Consider the following 19024-nt stretch of genomic DNA (forward strand, 5'->3'; position numbering starts at 1 on the left):
GTGGTCCGCCGGTGGCTGGCGGAACTGGCAGCAGAGTCAGACAGTGAGGAGGCTGGGGAGGAACAGGGGCCAGTCCTGGAGTCTGGGGAAGGCTCAGACATGGGCTCTGCATCAGAGGCAGAGATGGGGACAGGGCCATCTTGGAGTTATGTGCGGACTCTGGAGTCTCCAGAGTCAGACATCAGAGAGGCAGAGGAACAGGGGGAGCCTGTTCCCAGTGCACGCATGTGCAGAGCTGCCAGAAGGCAAGAACAGTTAAAACAAAAGGGATGACTCAGGAGTAAGGCTTGGAGATGATTGGCCCCTCCCATAAGACATAAAGGAAGAGCAAAGGGACATGGGCCTTTGCAGGAAGCAATGTTGTGGTTGGTGTCGGTTTGTACTTTGAAGCTCCATTTTTGATTCTGTGTTTCCGTGTGGCTTTGCCAAGATAATTGTCAATTAGGTTTTTGGCAGCGTGTCAAAGAAGATAAAGGTGGGTGTTTACCAGCCTTATCCGAAGGATTGTGGCAGACTTCTGTTGGACTATTTATAAATTCTTGGTGATTCAGTATATGCTGTGAATGAAAGGAATTCACAGCCATTAAAATTTAAAAAGGGGGTTTTGAGACTAATTGTGTGCTTTTTACTATATCAGGAAGCCTAAGTCAGAACAGAAATAGCACATGAATTCTGATGTCCTTCATGAGATAGCACACAAATGCTGATATACAGACAGGACTGAGATATTTATCACATCCTACTGTAATTGCAAAACGTGATACAGGTCATGTTATTAAGTGCTTATGTGACGTACTATATATACACCAGTATGATTTCTACCATACAAAGGTTCAGATGAAAAACATACTTCAAAAGCAAAAGTACAACTACTTTATTAAAGCCAACTGCCTAATCTCTACCATTCTTTAGCCAACTCACAATAAAGCTGGACAGGGTAGACCAGTGGTTCAAAAATTGGAATAACTTTATTTTGTCTAGTGACAATCCTCCTGTTGAAGAAAGTAGTCCCATCAATAGGCAATAAGGCAGAAGTGTCAAACTCGATTTCATTGAGGGCTGCATCAGGGTTGTGTTTGACCTCAGGGGGGCCGGTGTAGGTATGGCCAGGGTGGGCATGGCCAGATTGACGTCAATCGCCTCAGGGGTGACTGTGGTGGCCCGAGTACTCTGCCAGCGAAAATGGGCTCCTGAGCTCCGTTTTCAGCTGTCACCGCCTCCTGCAACCCTCTGCCAATGAAAACAGAGCTTGGGAGGCTCCGTTTTCACTGGCAGAGGGTTGCAGGAGGCGGGTGACAGCTGAAAACGGAGCTCAGGAGCCTGTTTTTGCTGGCAGAAGCACCGTGGGCTGGTCATTTGCTGTTTCCAGGAAAGATCTAAATACCCTGCGGGCCGGATCCAGCCCCCAGGCCTTGAGTTTGACACCCCTACAATAGGGTGTGAAATGGCAAGGATGAAAAAACTCTGCTTTCTCTAGACTAGCCTACTACATTCAGATAGGACCGTGTCACACAGAGTAATGAAATAAGATCCAAAAATCAATTCTTCTTTGCTTCTTAATGAGAAGGACACCATCAAATAGCAAAATGTCTTTGTACTGTGATTAAAAGCACTACAGTTACTGTAACCCCATGTTTCCCATTTATTGTATAAATCCTTTATAGACCTTGACTCTTTTAGAGCATGAGTATTTGGCCAGCCTGGTATATAAGCAGAGACTCATAACAAAATATGATTGAAAGCAACATTCAGTAAGCAATCTCCCATGATTTTCAAAATCCATTTTATTATTATTAACAGTAATAACATTTATATTGTATTTATATATCACCAATTTCTGACAAACATAAAGAAAAAGTAGTTTTTAAAAAATTTATACAAATTTACAGCATTATGTATACAAGGATATCAATTTAATAAGGGGACTGTAAACTCTCTTAGAAGCATCAAGGCCCCAAATAAAATCAAAGTGACTCCAATCAGATAAGCTAGCTTTGTAGACAACACTATGGAGCTGGTTAATTAATGCTTTGACACTGTCAGGCATCACTAACCGGTCATTTTCTCCATACCATATACTTATTGGTACTGTAATGCGCTCTACATTGTAAGTTGGCGGCTCATCCTAAAAAGACAAAAATAAACCAACTGAAGGGTTTTGCGTACAAAATAGCATACTAAATACAAACTGCCTATTGAGAAACTAGCATGAATCTTTCTAGGTACAAGAGGAGGTGAATATCTTAATATTTGATAACGGTAGTTTAGTTAGAACAAATATTTTCAGTGATAGAAATCTTTGCAGAGTAAGTGAGATATTCTGAGAAAACAAGAATGAAACAATAGTTATTTTAGTCACCCTCCAGAGGGGCTTAAAGATCTGTCCTTCTTCCAGTCATTGGACTAATAGCAATAGCAAGAGCCTTGATAGTACAGTGGTTTAGTGCACCCTGTTATTAACAACAGCTGCCTGCAATTTCTGCTGGTTCGAATCTCTCCAAGGCTCAAGGTTGACTCAGCCTTCCATCCTTTCTAAGGTAGGTGAAATGAGGACCCAGTTTGTGGGGGCAATAAGCTGACTTTGTATAAAATATACAAAAGAATGAAGGCTATTGCTTAACGCATTGTAAGCCGCCCTGAGTCTCCGGAGAAGGGCGGCATATAAATCAAATTAAAAAAAAAAATAGCAATAGCGCTTAGTCTTATATATCGCTTCACAATGCTTTATAGAGCTCTTTAAGCAGTTTACAGAGTCAGCATACTGCCCCCAACAATCTGGGTCCTCATTTTACTGACCTCGGAAAGATGGAAGGCTGAGTCAACCTTGAACTGGTGAGAATTGAATTGCTAAACTGCTGGCAGCCGGCAGTCAGCAGAAGTAGCCTGCAGTACTGCATTCTAATCACTGCCCCACCTCAGCTCAGATGTGTGCATACCACAGCTCTGACTAAGATAATTAGAGTCCCTTTTTGGGTGTATGATATGCTTGGTATTATTGACTGGAAGCACCATTCTGTTTATTGTTTTGTGTTCCATTCTGACTTCATGTTTATTATTTTGTTATTTTGCTGTGAGCTGCCGGAATCGATTGGAGTTGTATGGAAACCAAATCCGATGAATAAAATTCATATATAAATAAATGTTAAAGGGTATCATATAAATTATATTGTTATACAAGAGCAAGACTTTGACCTGCACAGATAACATGCTTGCCTGAAGTTAATTGGGTTGAAAGCAGCTTGAGGCTTTTTCAAAGAATTAAGCAAACAGGGAAACAAATTTATCCTTTGGCTGTGAATGCTTAGCTCCTCAATGACTGTTGGGTTTTAATAGCTATGTATTGAATGCTGTATATTGTATTGTACATGAGTTGCCATCATTTCTTTTTTGGGTAATATGCACAAAAGCAGTTGCAGCTAGTCAAGGACAACACAGTCATTTACGGGCTCCTGTTGTATTTGCTGAAGTGACAGAGAACTTTAAGTAGGTCAGATAAATCTTACCTGATTGTATCTCTCCTTGTTTCCATCCCCATAATCAAAAGCTCTAAATTGTCCTGTTTTGTATATCTAGATTTTAGAGAGAGTGAGGGGGTAGGGAGGTAGGAGGAGAGGGAAAGAGAAAGAAAGAGATAGGGAGAGAGAGAGATGGGGGAGAGGGAATGGGAGCGAGGGAGAGGGAGAGAGAGAAGGAGGGAGGGAGAAGGAGAGAGAGAGAAAGAGAGAGGGAGATATATAGAGAGAGGGAGGAGGGAGGAAGGAAGGGAATAATAAATGATTCCAAATTCTGGCATTTTATTATACTAAACACTGAAAATATAGCTTTAAACACTGAGCAAAGACTTTAGGCAGACCCAAGATCAGTAGAACTTTCTGTTACAAACAGAACATTATTATACATTGGTATAATAATACAAGATTATTATACCAATGATGCTCTAATGCAGGGGTGCCAAACTCAAGGCTGGGGGGCCGGATACAGCCCATGGGGTGCTTAGATCTGGCCTGCAAGGCTGCCCTGGAAACAGCAAAAGACCGGCCCTTGGTGTTTCTGCCAGAGAAAACGGAGCTCATGGGAGCCACATGCGGCCCTCCCAAGTTCTGTTTACGCTGGCAGAGGGTTGCAGGAAGCTGTCACAGCCAAAAATGGAGCTCAGGAGCCTGTTTTTGCTGGCAGAGCGCTTGGGCCATCACATGTGCCCCCAACATGAGTGACGTCAAGCTGGCCATGGTCACCCCGGCCCCCTGAGGTCAAACACAACCCTGATGCGGTCCTCAATGAAATCGAGTTTGACACCCATGCGCTAATGGATGGTAATGGTGGTAATGGAATGCACAACAATAATCCCAGACCATCAAAGAATCAAGCCATCTTCTCTCCACCATTGTAAAACTATGGTGGTATGTAGTCTGGATTCCTAAGAGGGAGAGCTGGTTTCCAGAGGGTGAAGAGGCAGCATCTCTTGGAAAGTTTGGTCAGCAGTAAGAGGATTAAAATGGCTTTCCTCTAGCTGTTTCCAGAGTATATAATTACATACAGATTCTGTCTGTAAGTGAAGAACAATAAAGGAAACTACTCTTTAGTAACTGTGTACCATTCTTGGGGCCTGATGAACACTCAATATACTCCCTAGGCACCTCCTGGCACCTCACAAAACAATCTTGTTTCTTCTTCCCTCAATTCAGGTCTGTACAGTTCCTGTAAAGTTTAATAGCAATAGCACTTAGACGTATATACTGCTTTACAGTGCTTTTACAGCACACTCTAAGCAGTTTACAGGGTCAGAATCTTGTCCCCAACAATCTGGGTCCTCATTTTACCGACCTCAGAACAGTGGTGAAATGCTCCCGGTTCGGACCGGATTGCCCGATCCGGTAGCGATGGTGGCGGGTGGTTCGGAGAACCAGTAGCAAAAATCCCTCCCTCCCCACGCCCAGCTGAACTGCGCAATCATCAAAGGCTTTTTTTTTTAAAGCATTTTTTCTACAACTTCTTCTGCCGAAAAAATGCTTTTAAAAGTTAAAAAAAAAAGCCTCTGATGATCGTGCAGCTCAGCTGGGATCTCAGAGGCTTTTTGAAGCATTTTTTTCTGCAACGTCTTCTGGGGAAGAGGTGGTTAAAAAAATGCTTTGAAAAGTCTCTGACGATCAGGCAACACAGCTGGGATCGTCAGAGCCTTTTCAAAGCATTTTTTTAACCACCTCTTCCCTGGAAGAGGTTGCAGAAAAAAATGCTTTAAAAGTCTCTCCGATGATCCCAGCTGAGTTGCCTGATTGTCACTTTTTAAAGCATTTTTTAAAACGATCAGGCAACTCAGCTGGGATCATCAGAGAGACTTTTAAAGCATTTTTTTCTGCAACCTCTTCAGTGGAAGAGGTGGTTAAAAAATTACTTTGAAAAGGCTCTGACGATCCCAGCTGTGTTCCTGATCGTCAGAGGCTTTTCAAAGCATTTTTTTGCATTTGCAGAAAAAATGCTTTGAAAAGTTAAAATTAAAAAAAAAAAAGTTGGCCACACCCACCCAGTCACATTACCCCACCACCACCAAGCCACGCCCACAGAACCGGTAGTAACAAATTTTACATTTCACCCCTGCCTCAGAAGGATGAAAATCTGAGTCAACCTTGAGCCTGGTGAGATTTAAACTGGCAAATTTCAATCAGCTGGTACTCAGAAGTAGCCTGCAGTATTGTATTCTAACCACTGCACCACCACAGTTCTTTTTATCATCATATAAAATCCTAAAAAACAATATTGGATTTTGAGATATTTTACCTGTCCCCAGTGGAGTATATTTTGAACGGATGTTGAATCTGGAAAGTATGACATGTAAACATCCATGCGGCTCTGCAGCAGATATTTTGATTGTTAAGTGGAGCAGTGAAATAACTTTACAATTTTCTTAATGATGATACATGGGACAGTTTTGCTAATAACCCTCCTGAGCTGCAGCTTAGTTTATTTAATTTAGTTTATGGTAAAGCCTCCTTCCTTCCTCCTATATATGAATTGTGTAAGGAGCAAACCAGAAGGAGCCACACATATATTCATTATAAATGTACAAGATTGCTAAACTGTGATGAAGTTTATGCTGCCTGTTAAATAAGATAGCTCGGTTCCCATTATTTAAGATACAGAAGTTCATGAAAAGTTAGTTTTTTTAATCTCTGTGAGATGTACAGAACAAATTTCAGACAGCTAAAATACATTTTTCTTGATACATACCAAATTTAGATTCTTCTCATTATATCCTCCAATAAATGAAACAAAGTGGGAGCAGAGTCGGTTGTAAATTATGGAGCTGCATTTGCGGATGACCATTTTTTTCGAAATCTCATTTCTCAGGAAAAAATCCCTCCTGCCCAATAAACCCTGTAAATATATTAATATTATATGTAGTTACATCAATATGGATCAATGGCTCTATCAAGGTTCTAGAACACGGATGTCAAACTCAAGGCACGGGGGCTGGATCTGGCCCGCAGGGTACTTAGATCTGGCCCGTGGTGCCTCTGCCAGCGAAAATGGAACTTGGGATGGCTGTGTGCGGCCCTCCCAGGATCCTTTTTCAGCTCCAACGGCCTCCTGCCACCCTCTGCCAGCGAAAACAGAGCTCTGTTTTCACTGGCAGAGGGTGGCAGGAGGCCATCGTGGCTGAAAATGGAGCTTGGGAACCAGTTTTCGCTGGCAGAGTTCTCGGGCCACCACATGTACCCCCGACATGAGTAATGTCAAGCTGGCCATGCCCACCCTGGCCACACCCACCCCAGTCTCCAGGGTCAAACACATAATGCGGCCTTCAATGAAATCGAGTTTGACACCCCTGTTCTAGAGTTTGGCTTCGCCTATTGATGAGGATGGGAGTGTGAGAATTGTGTTGCAAAGGAAATAGCTTGGAAGAGCTGGGTGTGAGAGAAATACCCAAAGCCAGGTTTCGCTCTAACCATGCAAATCACTGCAATTAATTATTTAGAAATAATTAAGTGAATGAACCTTAATATCTCAGGATTTCACCTGGAGAAATTGAAATGCACCTTCCAAAAGTGCATTCTCCTTCATTCTCCTGAAAGAAAGCTGTTTCAGATGGACATATGCTGAACACCGTCAGCACCAGACTGAAATGACTGTCAACAGTCTGTGCAAGGATATCTGGGAATGATGTGGGGGAAGAGCCTCATTGGGGAACAGATAAGAGACAGTCCCACAAAAGGAATGTGGGCACAGCAAGCATCTTGGAAATGACTTTACCTAATTACTTGTAAAGCTGATGGGAGGAAAATGTACCTTCCGACTTGTTAGATTCTGTTAATTTAACCTTAAAATAAAGTAGAATTAGTCCACCTGGTTGCACTACCTTATAAGGCTGACCTGCTGCTGTCAAAGGCCTTTCAGGGCCACTTAAGACTGGCCGTTCTTCTTAACAGCTCTTAAGTAATCCAATTGACCTTGTTTTTCTCCTCCTCAGTAGAAGTGAGAGGACTTAGTCACATCTTGGGAGACAAGAGCTGCCAGCTCCCTCTTCTGGAAAGGCTGGTGTTGTAATGATCTTATCAGTAGAACAATTCTGCCATCCCTGATCTACCATATAATACCAGATAATTCAGTGAAGGAGGAAGAATACCATCTAGCCCAAATAAACAAATCAGATTTCCAGCCTACTTGAGCAAGAGATATTTGCAACATGGATAACTAATAGCTATCTACTTTCAATATGAGCATAGGCTGCTCTTCTTCTTTCTAAGAGGAAAGCTGTTTGCATCTACGGTTTGTTTTTGGGTTATTATTGTGTTGGTTTTTGTCAGTTTCTCATTTGTGTAGATCTGCTAAATTTGGTCCCTCAGCCTTGAGAATTTGGGTGCATTTTGGTTTCCCTTTCTTGAAAGAGAAACATTTTAAGCCTTTGTAATTTTAAACAAGGTTCCCGCAAATTAAAGCATTTTATAACTTTTTCCCCACAATTTTCTTTTTTTATGGTGAATTTGCTATAAGTGCAAAATCTGGAACCGTGGACATTTTGAATGACAAGTAAATTTTGTTTCTTCTATTGGTCAGAAAATGCAAAATTGGAGAAAAGTGTAGTCAGATGTGAACTTAAAAAATGTGTCATCATTCTAATGTTAGCAGCTAACTCTTGATGTTGGTCATTCTTAATACTGGCTCAACTATGTTAATATTGTATTTCAAGAAAGTTCAGATCAGCAGAAGCATAGTAGAATGTATTAAAATACATCCCCACATTTGAGATTTTGGCTAGTAAGCTTACTATTTCTAGAAGAAAGATTGGACCATAAATGGTCCAGTATCGAAGGACCATTTTTATGTAGCAGGGATTCCCCCAGGCAACAAATATTAAAGCAGTCCAAAATCAAAAAGTTATGTGCCCAAAGTTGAATCAATGTGTTATAGGTAAACAATAATTAAATAATTGAAATCCTCGTCTTTGCTATTACCATCACATTGTACGTCAAATACCTTTAATGCAGCATCTGGCAGGTATAGTAATTTGATCATTGGATTTTGAGAATTCTTTAGAGTGGTTGCTGGAGACAAGGCATGGAACATTTTTATCTTTTCAGCCACATCTGGCATGGATGAAAGTGCAATCAAACCTGAGAATACAGGCCCAAAATATTAGCCTAAAAAACCCACATTTTTCAGAGTCCATATTTTTGGTGAAACTCTAAAGCACAATTAATAGAAGTAAAAGAACCAGGACAGATTTATTTGGGAGTGGGTGGGAGGGGGGATAGATTCCTGATCCAAACTAATGTTCATATGCAGGATTTTCAAATTAAAAATACTCAGGATAAAAAAAAAAAAGCCGATGAAACATGGAATATTGCAATATGATCACATGCCTAATCTAAAAAGGCAGGGAAATTTTTATTCATTAATTAGAAGTTCCTTCCATCACTTCTCAAGCATACTACCTCTCATCCTTTAGAATTGGACAAATATTAGCTTGCATTTCTTCTGCCAAGGAATCACAGGCATTCAATGCACAGGTTTGCTTATAGCACAATCTATGGCAGAATTCTTTAAAAATGGAATATATATATTCCATTTGCATATATATATATGCATATTCTTTCTAGCCAGGTTTTACCTACGTAAACTAAGTTGTTCTGCAGCCCTGGTTCTGTGAAATCTCATTGCAACCAGGGCTGCAGAACAACTTAGTTTACGTAGGTAAAACCTGGCTAGAAAGAATATGCACATAAAAGCCTATGAAAAAGACACACACACACACACACACACACACACACACACACACACACACACACACACACACATATATATATATATATATATATATATATATATATATATATATATATATATATATATATAAACAATTTATGACATCATTAAAACTGGTGAGATTGCACAAGTTTGGAGAACTTGTACAATGGCACTCTGAGAATTAAATACCATAAGACTGGGACATTTTTGTCTAAAATATTGTTTAGCAACCTCATGAGATTTGGGCCACTTTAAAATGATTTGGTTATGGAGTTCTGCTAATGCTACTTAAGGAAGTTGTAAGTCACTTGGACAATATGTTGCTATCCACTGAACTATTCTGCAACAACCAATTTCTTTATTTCACAAAACTTTCTTTAGTTTTTAGTAGCATAATGTTACTTAATTTGAGAGAGTTGCATTAAAAGAACATTAAGCATTTTTAAGAGTCTTCCTGAAGACTAATAAGCAGATTATTTTTAAATCCAAATCAGAAAGGCTTGGTTAAGCTTTTGTCCTGTGTTACAGAAATTAACTTGTTTTATCCTGGATTTTCTGATGCAATATATCTAAAGCAGGGGTGAAATCCAAAATTTTTCCCTACCGGTTGTGTGGGCATGGCTTGGTGGGCGTGGCAGGGGAAGGATACTGCAAAATCTCCATTCCCTCCCCTCCTGGGGGAAGGATATTAAAAAATCTCCATTCCCACCCGACTCTAGGGCCAGCCAGAGTATTTGCCGGTTCTACGAACTACTCAAAATTTCCGCTACCGGTTCTCCAAAACCTGTTAGAACCTGCTGGATTTCACCCCTGATCTAAAGACATGTGTGAAATAAGCATATATTAATGTCATTCTAGTTTTATAATATCTCCATCTCTATCTTTTGCCATTCTGCCCATATGGAAATCATGAATACATGCTATACAACTACGGCTGCATGTAGTTTGTGTAGTGGTGGTTTCTATAATATACCTTCAGTAGCACCTTGAGAGTAGCCCACTAAATGTATCTTGGAATTTCTCGTTTTTTCCACAATAAAAGAAATCATTGCTGGGAGGTCATATCTGGCCATTTCATCAAAACTGTAAGATATAATAGACAATTCATATTAAATAAGATAATTAACACTGTTTTTATGAGCTCTCTAATTCAATCAATGGAATTTTAACATAATAGAGGTAGATTGAACCATCCCTTGCAAAGATGGATGACAATAAGTATTGAGATCCATTGTAGAAATAAACATACACTGAATCAAACGTGTCTGGGGTATCCTAAAAAGATGAGAGGATGGTCTTGACCATGATTGAAGTCCTGTGGTGTTGTTGTTGTTTTTTACATGTATCATATATGTGATGCATTTAACAAAAGAGGGACAAGGGCTTTAATGGTGCTGTTGCAACTGTCAATTTTTTAAATATCTATGGAAATTCTCAGTCATCCAGGTCATGGTTGTCCCAAAGGGGCTTTTTTTTTTTTAATTTGATTTATATGCCGCCCTTCTCCGGAGACTCAGGGCGGCTTACAATGTGCTCAGCAATAGCCTTCATCCTTTTGTATATTTATACAAAGTCAGCTTATTGCCCCCACAAATGGGTCCTCAATTTACCTACCTTAGAAAGGATGGAAGGCTGAGTCAACCTTGAGCCTTGGCGAGATTCGAACCTGCAGTAATTTTTCAGGAGGTAAATTGACTTAATTGTTTTTCTTTGAAGATGTTTTGCTTCTCATCCAAGAAGCTTCATAGACATTTAGCCATGCACTTTGGGATGAACCTTTTCAAATGGTGTAGGAATATGAACAGATTTCCAGAAAAGTTGCAGACTACAGGAACCATTGACCCTTCAGTTTGAGATGCAGACAACACAGAGTCATCCTCAACAGCCTGCTCCTGTCTTCAACAGTGAAGGGACACAGGACAGAAAAATACCCTGCAGCCAAGGAGGCTCCACACACATTTGCACTACTCAGGTGACTGTGAGGACACAGGTAAACCTCCAAGTGACCTCAATTACTCTCTAAAACAGTGTTTCTCAACCTTTGTAGCTTGAAGATGGGTGGACTTCAACTCCCAGAATCCCCCAGCCAGCAGCGCTGGCTGGGGGATTCTGGGAGTTGAAGTCCACCCATCTTCAAGCTTCCAAGGTTGAGAAACACTGCTCTAAAAGAATGCAAATGACCAGCTGTCTGCAAGGAGTATAAATCCTTCCATTCCCCACCATCCAGTCAGAGCTGAAGAAGCTTCTTGGATGTGAAGCAGAACATCTTCCAAGAAAAACAAAAAAAGTCCAGTTGCCTCCTGAAAAAGCACCTTTGGGACATAGCGATTTTTTAATCTTCCTGTGGACACCCTTGCTGTGAACTCTGCACATACATTCATGGACAAGGAAATAGTTCATATCACTATCAGTCCCCACATGTACATGGAACTTTTCATTCCATTGATTCCAGGTAAAAATTGTTATACATCCCTAACATGACTCCTAGAAAATGTCATGTTTGTCAATGGATGAATCAATGGATGGATTTTTCTCTAAAGTACACTGTTTAAAATAAGAATTCAAACAGCCTAGTTCTTTGTTACTAATTTTAACCACGAGTTGTATAATGTTATTCATATGATGGAGAACATAATCAGTTGATTAATATCAAAGAATTGAGGACAGACTTTCAAACTACTCTCTTTTCAAAAAAAATTCTCTTCCATTCTTGCTGTTGAATGTTTAAATCTTGCATTTTACAGTAAAAAGCCAAACATTTCTCCTTCGTTAACACGGGCTTAAAATTTAATAACATGTATTTTGAACAAGGAAATAGGAAATGCAGCTAAATCACATGGATTTGTGAAAAGTATTGTGCAATCTGGTAAAAAGCTGTTCCACATGAAGTCTAAGAAATGCAATTAAAAGCAACAAACAAACAAAAAAATACATATCCTGAGGCTGTCATCCATTCTGTTTTACGTCACCTGTAAGCATGATACTGGTCTTGCTTGATTGTAAGATGTTGATGTTTTCGAGACCAGGAGTTGCCTCTGTTGTTCCCTATCCAGACATCATAGCCTGTATCTGCTAGCATGAATCCAAGACTTTGATTGGGCATGTTTGCAACCCATATCCTTCCTTCAAAACATAAGCCATGTTGCAAAAGCACAACCGGTTTTCCTGCTGTAAAAAGATACCACAAACATCATTATTGTTCACATCAGTTCCTAAAATTTTGTTTGTCTTGTGCGTATGGAACAACTCTAGATTCAGTACTAGCGTAGGTCCTTAGTTCTTCATCCAGATCCCCAAATTTATATTAGAATGGAATGGAATGGAATGGAATGGAATGGAATGGAATGGACTGGACTGGACTGGACTGGACTGGACTGGACTGGACTAAACTAGACTAGACTAGACTAGACTAGACTAGACTAGACTAGACTAGAATAGAATAGAATAGAATAGAATAGAATAGAATAGAATAGAATAGAATAGAATAGAATAGAATTCTTTATTGGCCAAGTGTGATTGGACACACAAGGAATTTGTCTTGGTGCATACGCTCTCGGAGTACATAAAAGAATCATAAGGTACAATACTTAATGATAATCATAGGGAAACAGTCAATATAAATCTTAAGGATACCAGCAACAAGGTTACAGTCATTCATGGGAGGAGATGGGTGATAGGAACAATGAGAAGATTAATAATAATGCAGAATTTAGATTGCTACTCAAAACCAGAGCAAAATATTCATTAATTGATGAAAAGTACAAATTATGTATGCATGTAATTTTAGCCTTTAGTCATGGTCAATGGTAGCATGTAGCTATAAAAGGAATGCTGCTTATCATTAAGGGGTCATGGGAACAGTTCATCAGTTGGTCATTATATTAATGATGCACTCTGCTCAATCTATTATTTATCATTCCTTTATCTAATAATACAAAATAGCACTTCTCCACCATGAAATAGAATTCATTTTTCCATTGAAGATCATATTTCCAAAATCTAATCTGTTAGGGGTTACAAAGGATATTAAAGGCAATGTATGCTGGAGCTAGAATCGGAAATAGATAGAGGTAGTTCCCCCCCCCCACTTTCTCCCCTTACTTTCTTTCTCTCTCTTCTTCTCTGTTGCTTGTCCTCCCCAATTGAACTGATCACTTTAAAAAGGCTTTTTAGATGTCATTGAGATCCAAAAGTAGGAAAAGGTGTCCATATGTAATTTAAACTGAATTTTAGTTTTTTTAAAATACATTTCTAATCAATTCTAATTAGTGGCGATACAGGCGGCAAAATGTTCGCATTTTTCCGCACTTATTGCATCCGCTGATTCGCTCCCAGCTGCCCTATTTAGGGTGACGCGCTCCCTCCTTGATGTAGGAAGAGTGGAGGAGCCCTTGCAGGGTAGAGCTAAGGAGTTTGTGCAGTTTCTGTCGGATAAAGTCACTCAGATTCAGATGGACCTGGACTCTGATTGGGCAATTCTGACCGAGATGACAGGGGTAGGTCTTAGTCCTATTGTGTGGGATGAGTTTGAGCCTGTGACTCCTGAGGAAGTGGACAAGGCTACAGGGGCGATGAGTTCCTTCACTTGTTTGTTGGACCCGTGCCCCTCCTGGCTGGTCTCGGCCAGCAGGGAGGTGACACGAGGCTGGCTCCAGGCTTTAGTTAACGCGTCCTTGAGGGAGAGGTCCTTCCCGCAACCATTGAAGGAAGTGGTCGTAAGGCCCCCCTCAAGAAGCCTTCCCTGGATCCAGCAGAATTAAAGAACTTTCATCCAGTCTCCAACCTACCCTTTGTGGGAGAGTTGTAGAGAAAGTGATGGCACTTCAGCTCCTGCGATCATTGGATGAAACGGATTATCTGGACCCTTTTCAGTCTGGCTTCAGGCCTGGCTACAGCATGGAAACTGCTTTGGTCACACTGATGGATGATCTTTGGCGAGCCCGAGATGGAGGTCATTCCTCCATCTTGGTGCTACTGGACCTTTCAGCAGCTTTTGATACTATTGACCATGGTATCCTTCTGGGACGACTAAGGGAGTTGGGAGTGGGAGGCACCGTGTTCGGTGGTTCTTCTCCTATCTCTCTGGTCAGTCACAGTCGGTGTTGGTAGGAGGACAGAGGTCGACCCCTAGGCCCCTCATTTGCCGGGTGCCTCAGGGCTCGGTCCTCTCTCCCCTCCTATTTAACATCTACATGAAGCCTCTGGGTGAGATCATCCGACAATATGTAGTGAGATATCAGCAGTACGCTGACGATACCCAGCTGTATATCTCTACCCCGCGTCAATTCAGTGATGCAGTGGATGTGATGTGCCAGTGCCTGGAGGCTGTGAGGGTATGGATGGGAGTCAACAGGCTCAGACTTAATCCAGACAAGACCCAGTGGCTGTGGGTATTGCCTCCTAAAGACTATGTTGATTGTCCATCCTTGGTCTGGGGGGGGAGAAATTGTCCCCCTCAAAACGGGCTCACAATTTGGATGTCCTCCTAGACTCACAGCTAAGATTAGAGCAACATCTGACAGCTGTGGCTAGGGGGACCTTTGCACAAGTTCGCCTGATGCACCAATTGCGACCCTACTTGGATCGGGAGCCTCTCCTCACAGTCACTCATGCCCTTGTCACCTCATGGTTAGATTATTGCAACACGCTCTACATGGGGTTACCCTTGAAAAGTGTTCGGAGACTACAGTTGGTCCAGAATGCAGCTGCGCAAGCTATCGTGGGCGCACTTAGATACACCCACATTACACCAATTCTCCATGAGCTGCACTGGCTCCTTATTTGTCTCCGGGCACAATTCAAGGTTGGTTATTACCTTAAAGCCCTACATGGCTCAGGGCCAGGTTATCTTCAAGACTGCCTTCTACCACATAGCTCCCAGCGACCGGTAAGATCCCACAGAGTTGGTCTCCTCCGGGTCCCGTCAGCTAAACAATGCCGGCTGGCGGGCCCGTGGGGGAGGGCCTTCTCTGTGGCTACCCCAGCTCTCTGGAACCAGTTACCTCCTGAGGTCCGGACCACCCCCACCCGATTGGCCTTCCAAAAAGCGGTGAAGACCTGGCTTTTCCGGCAGGCCTGGGGCCATTGATCTTGCTGTTGCGATCTTGTGAGTTCCGGCCATGAATGGTGTGAATGGGTTTTAATGTTTTAAGTTTTAAATGTTTTTATAATGGTTTTTTTAAATGCATTGTAAGCCGCCCTGAGTCTCTGGAGAAAGGTGGCATATAAATTGAACTAATAATAATAATAATTAGTTCTTTGATGATTAGCTTGCTTGTATACCACTTTGGCCTCCTCCAGGTGATGGAAAGCTCATTCTCATACTTATATAGTTGACCTTGAATTTGCTAGTCATGTCCATTGTAGGGTTCAGTCACACCCTAGAGATAAGGATGCCATAATACTACAAATGCTGGGCAGTTTTCATTCTGTCTCAGTTTCCAGATTTTCCAGTTCTTCTGTCTTAGAAAGCAAGTTAATGGAAAATCTAAGGTCACTAGACTTTCCATTATAAATCTAATAGCACTTAGATTTATATACCACTTTACAGTGCTTTATAGCCGTCTCTAAGAGTTTACGGAGTCAGCCTATTGCCCCCAACAATCTGGGTCCTCATTTTACCGACCTCGGAAGGATGGAAGGCTGAGTCAACCTTGGAGCGGGGGCAAAAAAGTCAAAACAGCAGGCATGATTGAGTAATTCAACCTCTATTTTAACTTGTTTGGTCCATCCCCTGTCACAGCCTATGCCGCCCCTCCAATACAAGCATTCCCTTGGAGAAGGACAGAAAGAATAAGACCAAGAACTGTTGCAATTTGGTTTCTTTTGTGAGTGAGATTCTTCCCCACATTAAGCAATAAGGTGAAATAAATATGTTCATTATTGGGGGATTAATTAAAAGGCTTATAATTCCAGGGAAGTTTGGACCTACCAGACTTTGCAACACTACCTATAAAGTCACCTTAGAAATATATGTCCCATAAACCAATGGGGAGGTGGAAAGACAATCAGATATCGGATTCTGTCAGGGTAATCATCATAAGTGTTGTATCTTATGATTCTTGACAAATGTATCTTTTCTTTTATGTACACCGAGAGCGTATGCACCAAGACAAATTCCTTGTGTGTCAAATCAAACTTGGCCAATAAAGAATTCTATTCTGTTCTATTCTAATGAAGATTTAAAGCTGACCAGCCCCTTTAAGACTGAGGATGAGTCAGCAGGGTTATTGCTGTTTAAGAAGCTGTCTATATAAAGGAAGCCATTAGAGGGCCCTCTCTCTCTCTCTCTCTCTCCCTCTCTCCTCGTGTAATTGTATCTCCTCATGTATCTGCCTTATAGTTCTCCATTTAGAGTTGAAGAATAATTGATTGCCTGGCTTTGCTTAGCCCGTGTATGTATATATATATGACTTGTAGATAAACCATTGTTTGAAAGATCTCTGTGTACTGTATTTTGCTCCTGGGTTGTCTCAAAATAGTAGTCACACCGTGCACACACTGACAGATTCCTTCTTCTAAAAATGGAAATCTGCCTTTCATCTTTGAGCTGGAAACCTGTTTAATAGTTCTGGGGAAGCTGTCCTCAAAGGCCATAGAAATATACCTTTATTTGTCAAAATTCTGAACAGAGCCTTTTCCTTTCTGTATCATCTCTTGCCTGTTTTCTTGAGACTGGATCTGTAGTATTCTTTTATCTGCAGACATATTACTCCATCCTGTGTGCATCCTGTGTGTGTGTATGTGTGTCACATGAATGCCTAATGTTGAAAAAAATGCAGGAATAAGTATCCTAAATGCCTAGGAGTAAATGTATATGCACAGGAATAATTTTCTGTACACTTCTAAATTCTACCTCCTTGATCTTTAAAAATCTTTAAAAAGTAAGAACTGGGAATTACGCTCTCATTCCTGGTCTTGGAAAGGTAATGGCTCTCCATGCTGTTTTCCAACTCTGTCATTTGAAAGTTGTGTCAATTAGAAGACAATTGGTTACCTAATGTTGGCTACTCCAATGGAATAAGACATGTGTTTCTTTTCCCCAAAAAATGTTCTAAACAAACTTTTCATAAATATTTCCCATGATTTTTTTAAAAAATGTATAGCCTTATTTATTTTTACTTACATAGGCCCCAATGTTGTTTTCTGCCATATGGAATTCTGTTAAGAGTGAGAATGTAACCATCAGAAGTTGCTATTTCATATTCTTCAGCTTGGTATCCTTTATGGTGAATGATTTCACTCTGTTGAAGGAAATTTCAGGATAACTGCATCAAGTTTTTATGTTACCTATCAACTGGTGCATTATTAATGTGTAGAATCACCTAAAAGAAGTCTGGAAATAGCCAAAGGATTCTTGGCTATTTTTTAAAAAATGTAGAATATCAAATGTGAAAATGATTGGAAGAATTCATGTGCTTGTATTACCTTAAAAGTGAGAACGTGTATGCATGAACTGCGGTGGTGCAGTGGTTAGAATGCAGTACTGCAGAATACTTCTGCTGACTTCCAGCTGCCTGCAATTTGGCAGTTTGAATCTTGCCAGGCTCAAGGTTGAGTCAGCCTTCCAGCCTTCCAAGGTTGGTAAAATGAGGACCCAAATTGTTGGGGGCAATATGCTGACTCTGTAAACCACTTAGAGAGGGCTGTAAAGCACTGTGAAGCAGTATATAAGTCTAAGTGCTATTGCTAGTGCTATTATCAATAAAACACTAAAACAATGCCCTTTTTAACCTAGAAGATCCTTAGTGATCCATAATGGAAATAATTAAAGTCCCTGGAAAGATTTTGTTTTATTTATTTATAAATAATTCTTTTATTTGTATTTTTTCTAGTCATTTTCAGCTCCTATTAGCCCTTTGAGGAAGGGAAGGTCAAGAAACAGAAGCAATAGGAATGTTATTTATTTATTTATATTTATATTAAGCCGCGGTTTGCTCAGTGGTTAGAGTGCAGTACTGCAGGCTGTTTCTGCTGATCACTGGCTTCCAGCAGTTTGGCAGATCGAATCTTATCAGGCTCAAGGCTGACTCAGCCTTCCATCCTTCCAAGGTCAGTAAAATGAGGACCCAGATTCTTGGGAGCAATATGCTGATTCTGTAAACCGCTTACAGAGGGCTGTAAAGCACTGTGAAGCGGTATATAAGTCTAAGTGCTTTTGCTATTGTTGTAGGCTATGAGAACAGTATCTTGAAAGACCATCTGTTTCGCTCTACTACATCTTAAACAAAACTAAGGCAGAGTTATATATTTTTTTTAATGTTTTCTGCTTTTCTGGAATTGAATAAATATGGAACTTGAAACATCCTGTTTTTAATTTATTCTAGTGATCCATTTATTTTGACTGCCATTTTTAATGTTCTATATTATATTATACCACATCAACCACCAACACAATTACAACTTACAATGTTCATGTATGCTTCAGGATTTCTGGCTTGGGGCGTTATTCCCGTGGAAGATAAAATGCCTTGAATTGCAAAAACCACTAAAAATAAGAGCCACATCTTGTACCTATAATTTTAAAAAATAGTGTTTAGAAGATTGAGAAATGTTTGATGCCAATAAATCATGCGTGACATTAGATAGAATATCCACACAAAAGTTGTAACAATTGGAAACTATTAATAAATCATTGTGTAACTAACAATTAGAATTCAGGGCTTAGCTGCTCTGGGGATGTCCCTGTTAAAAAAAGCAATTTGAAGTGCACTGATATTTACTAATAAGGCAGTCTTATGTCTATTCATATGAGTTTAAGTGATGTACCAGAGGATGAAAT

The 19024-nt window shown here is 40.5% G+C and overlaps 1 protein-coding gene across 1 annotated transcript; it reads right to left on the reverse strand.

Annotated features, from left to right (window-relative positions):
• Positions 1-1891: 1891 nt before the first annotated feature.
• LOC139317944 (lipase member M-like) lies at positions 1892-18779 on the reverse strand. The gene is made up of 9 exons (XM_070945125.1): positions 18651-18779; positions 17369-17486; positions 12213-12411; positions 10217-10326; positions 8473-8609; positions 6226-6372; positions 5776-5847; positions 3504-3569; positions 1892-2125 (listed from the first exon to the last, which is right to left on the reverse strand). Exons 1-9 carry the CDS (start codon positions 18747-18749, stop codon positions 1892-1894), a joined length of 1182 nt encoding a protein of 393 aa, XP_070801226.1. The 5' UTR covers positions 18750-18779.
• Between the last annotated feature and the right edge of the window lie 245 nt (positions 18780-19024).

This window comes from Pituophis catenifer, unplaced genomic scaffold, assembly GCF_029215685.1.
Source record: "Pituophis catenifer annectens isolate HBS135680 unplaced genomic scaffold, rPitCat1.0.hap2 SCAF_6, whole genome shotgun sequence".
NCBI lineage: Eukaryota > Metazoa > Chordata > Lepidosauria > Squamata > Colubridae > Pituophis > Pituophis catenifer.

Bases quoted from the DNA above. Each gene is read 5' to 3' on its own strand.
- LOC139317944 (XM_070945125.1), bottom strand. From the start codon at position 18,749: ATGTGGCTCTTATTTTTAGTGGTTTTTGCAATTCAAGGCATTTTATCT. The intron at 10,327-12,212 runs GTGACGTAAAAC...TATATCTTACAG, and splicing joins GACCAGTATCATGCTTACAG to TTTTGATGAAATGGCCAGAT. The intron at 8,610-10,216 runs GTATATTATAGA...CTGTATTCTCAG, and splicing joins CTCTCAAGGTGCTACTGAAG to GTTTGATTGCACTTTCATCC.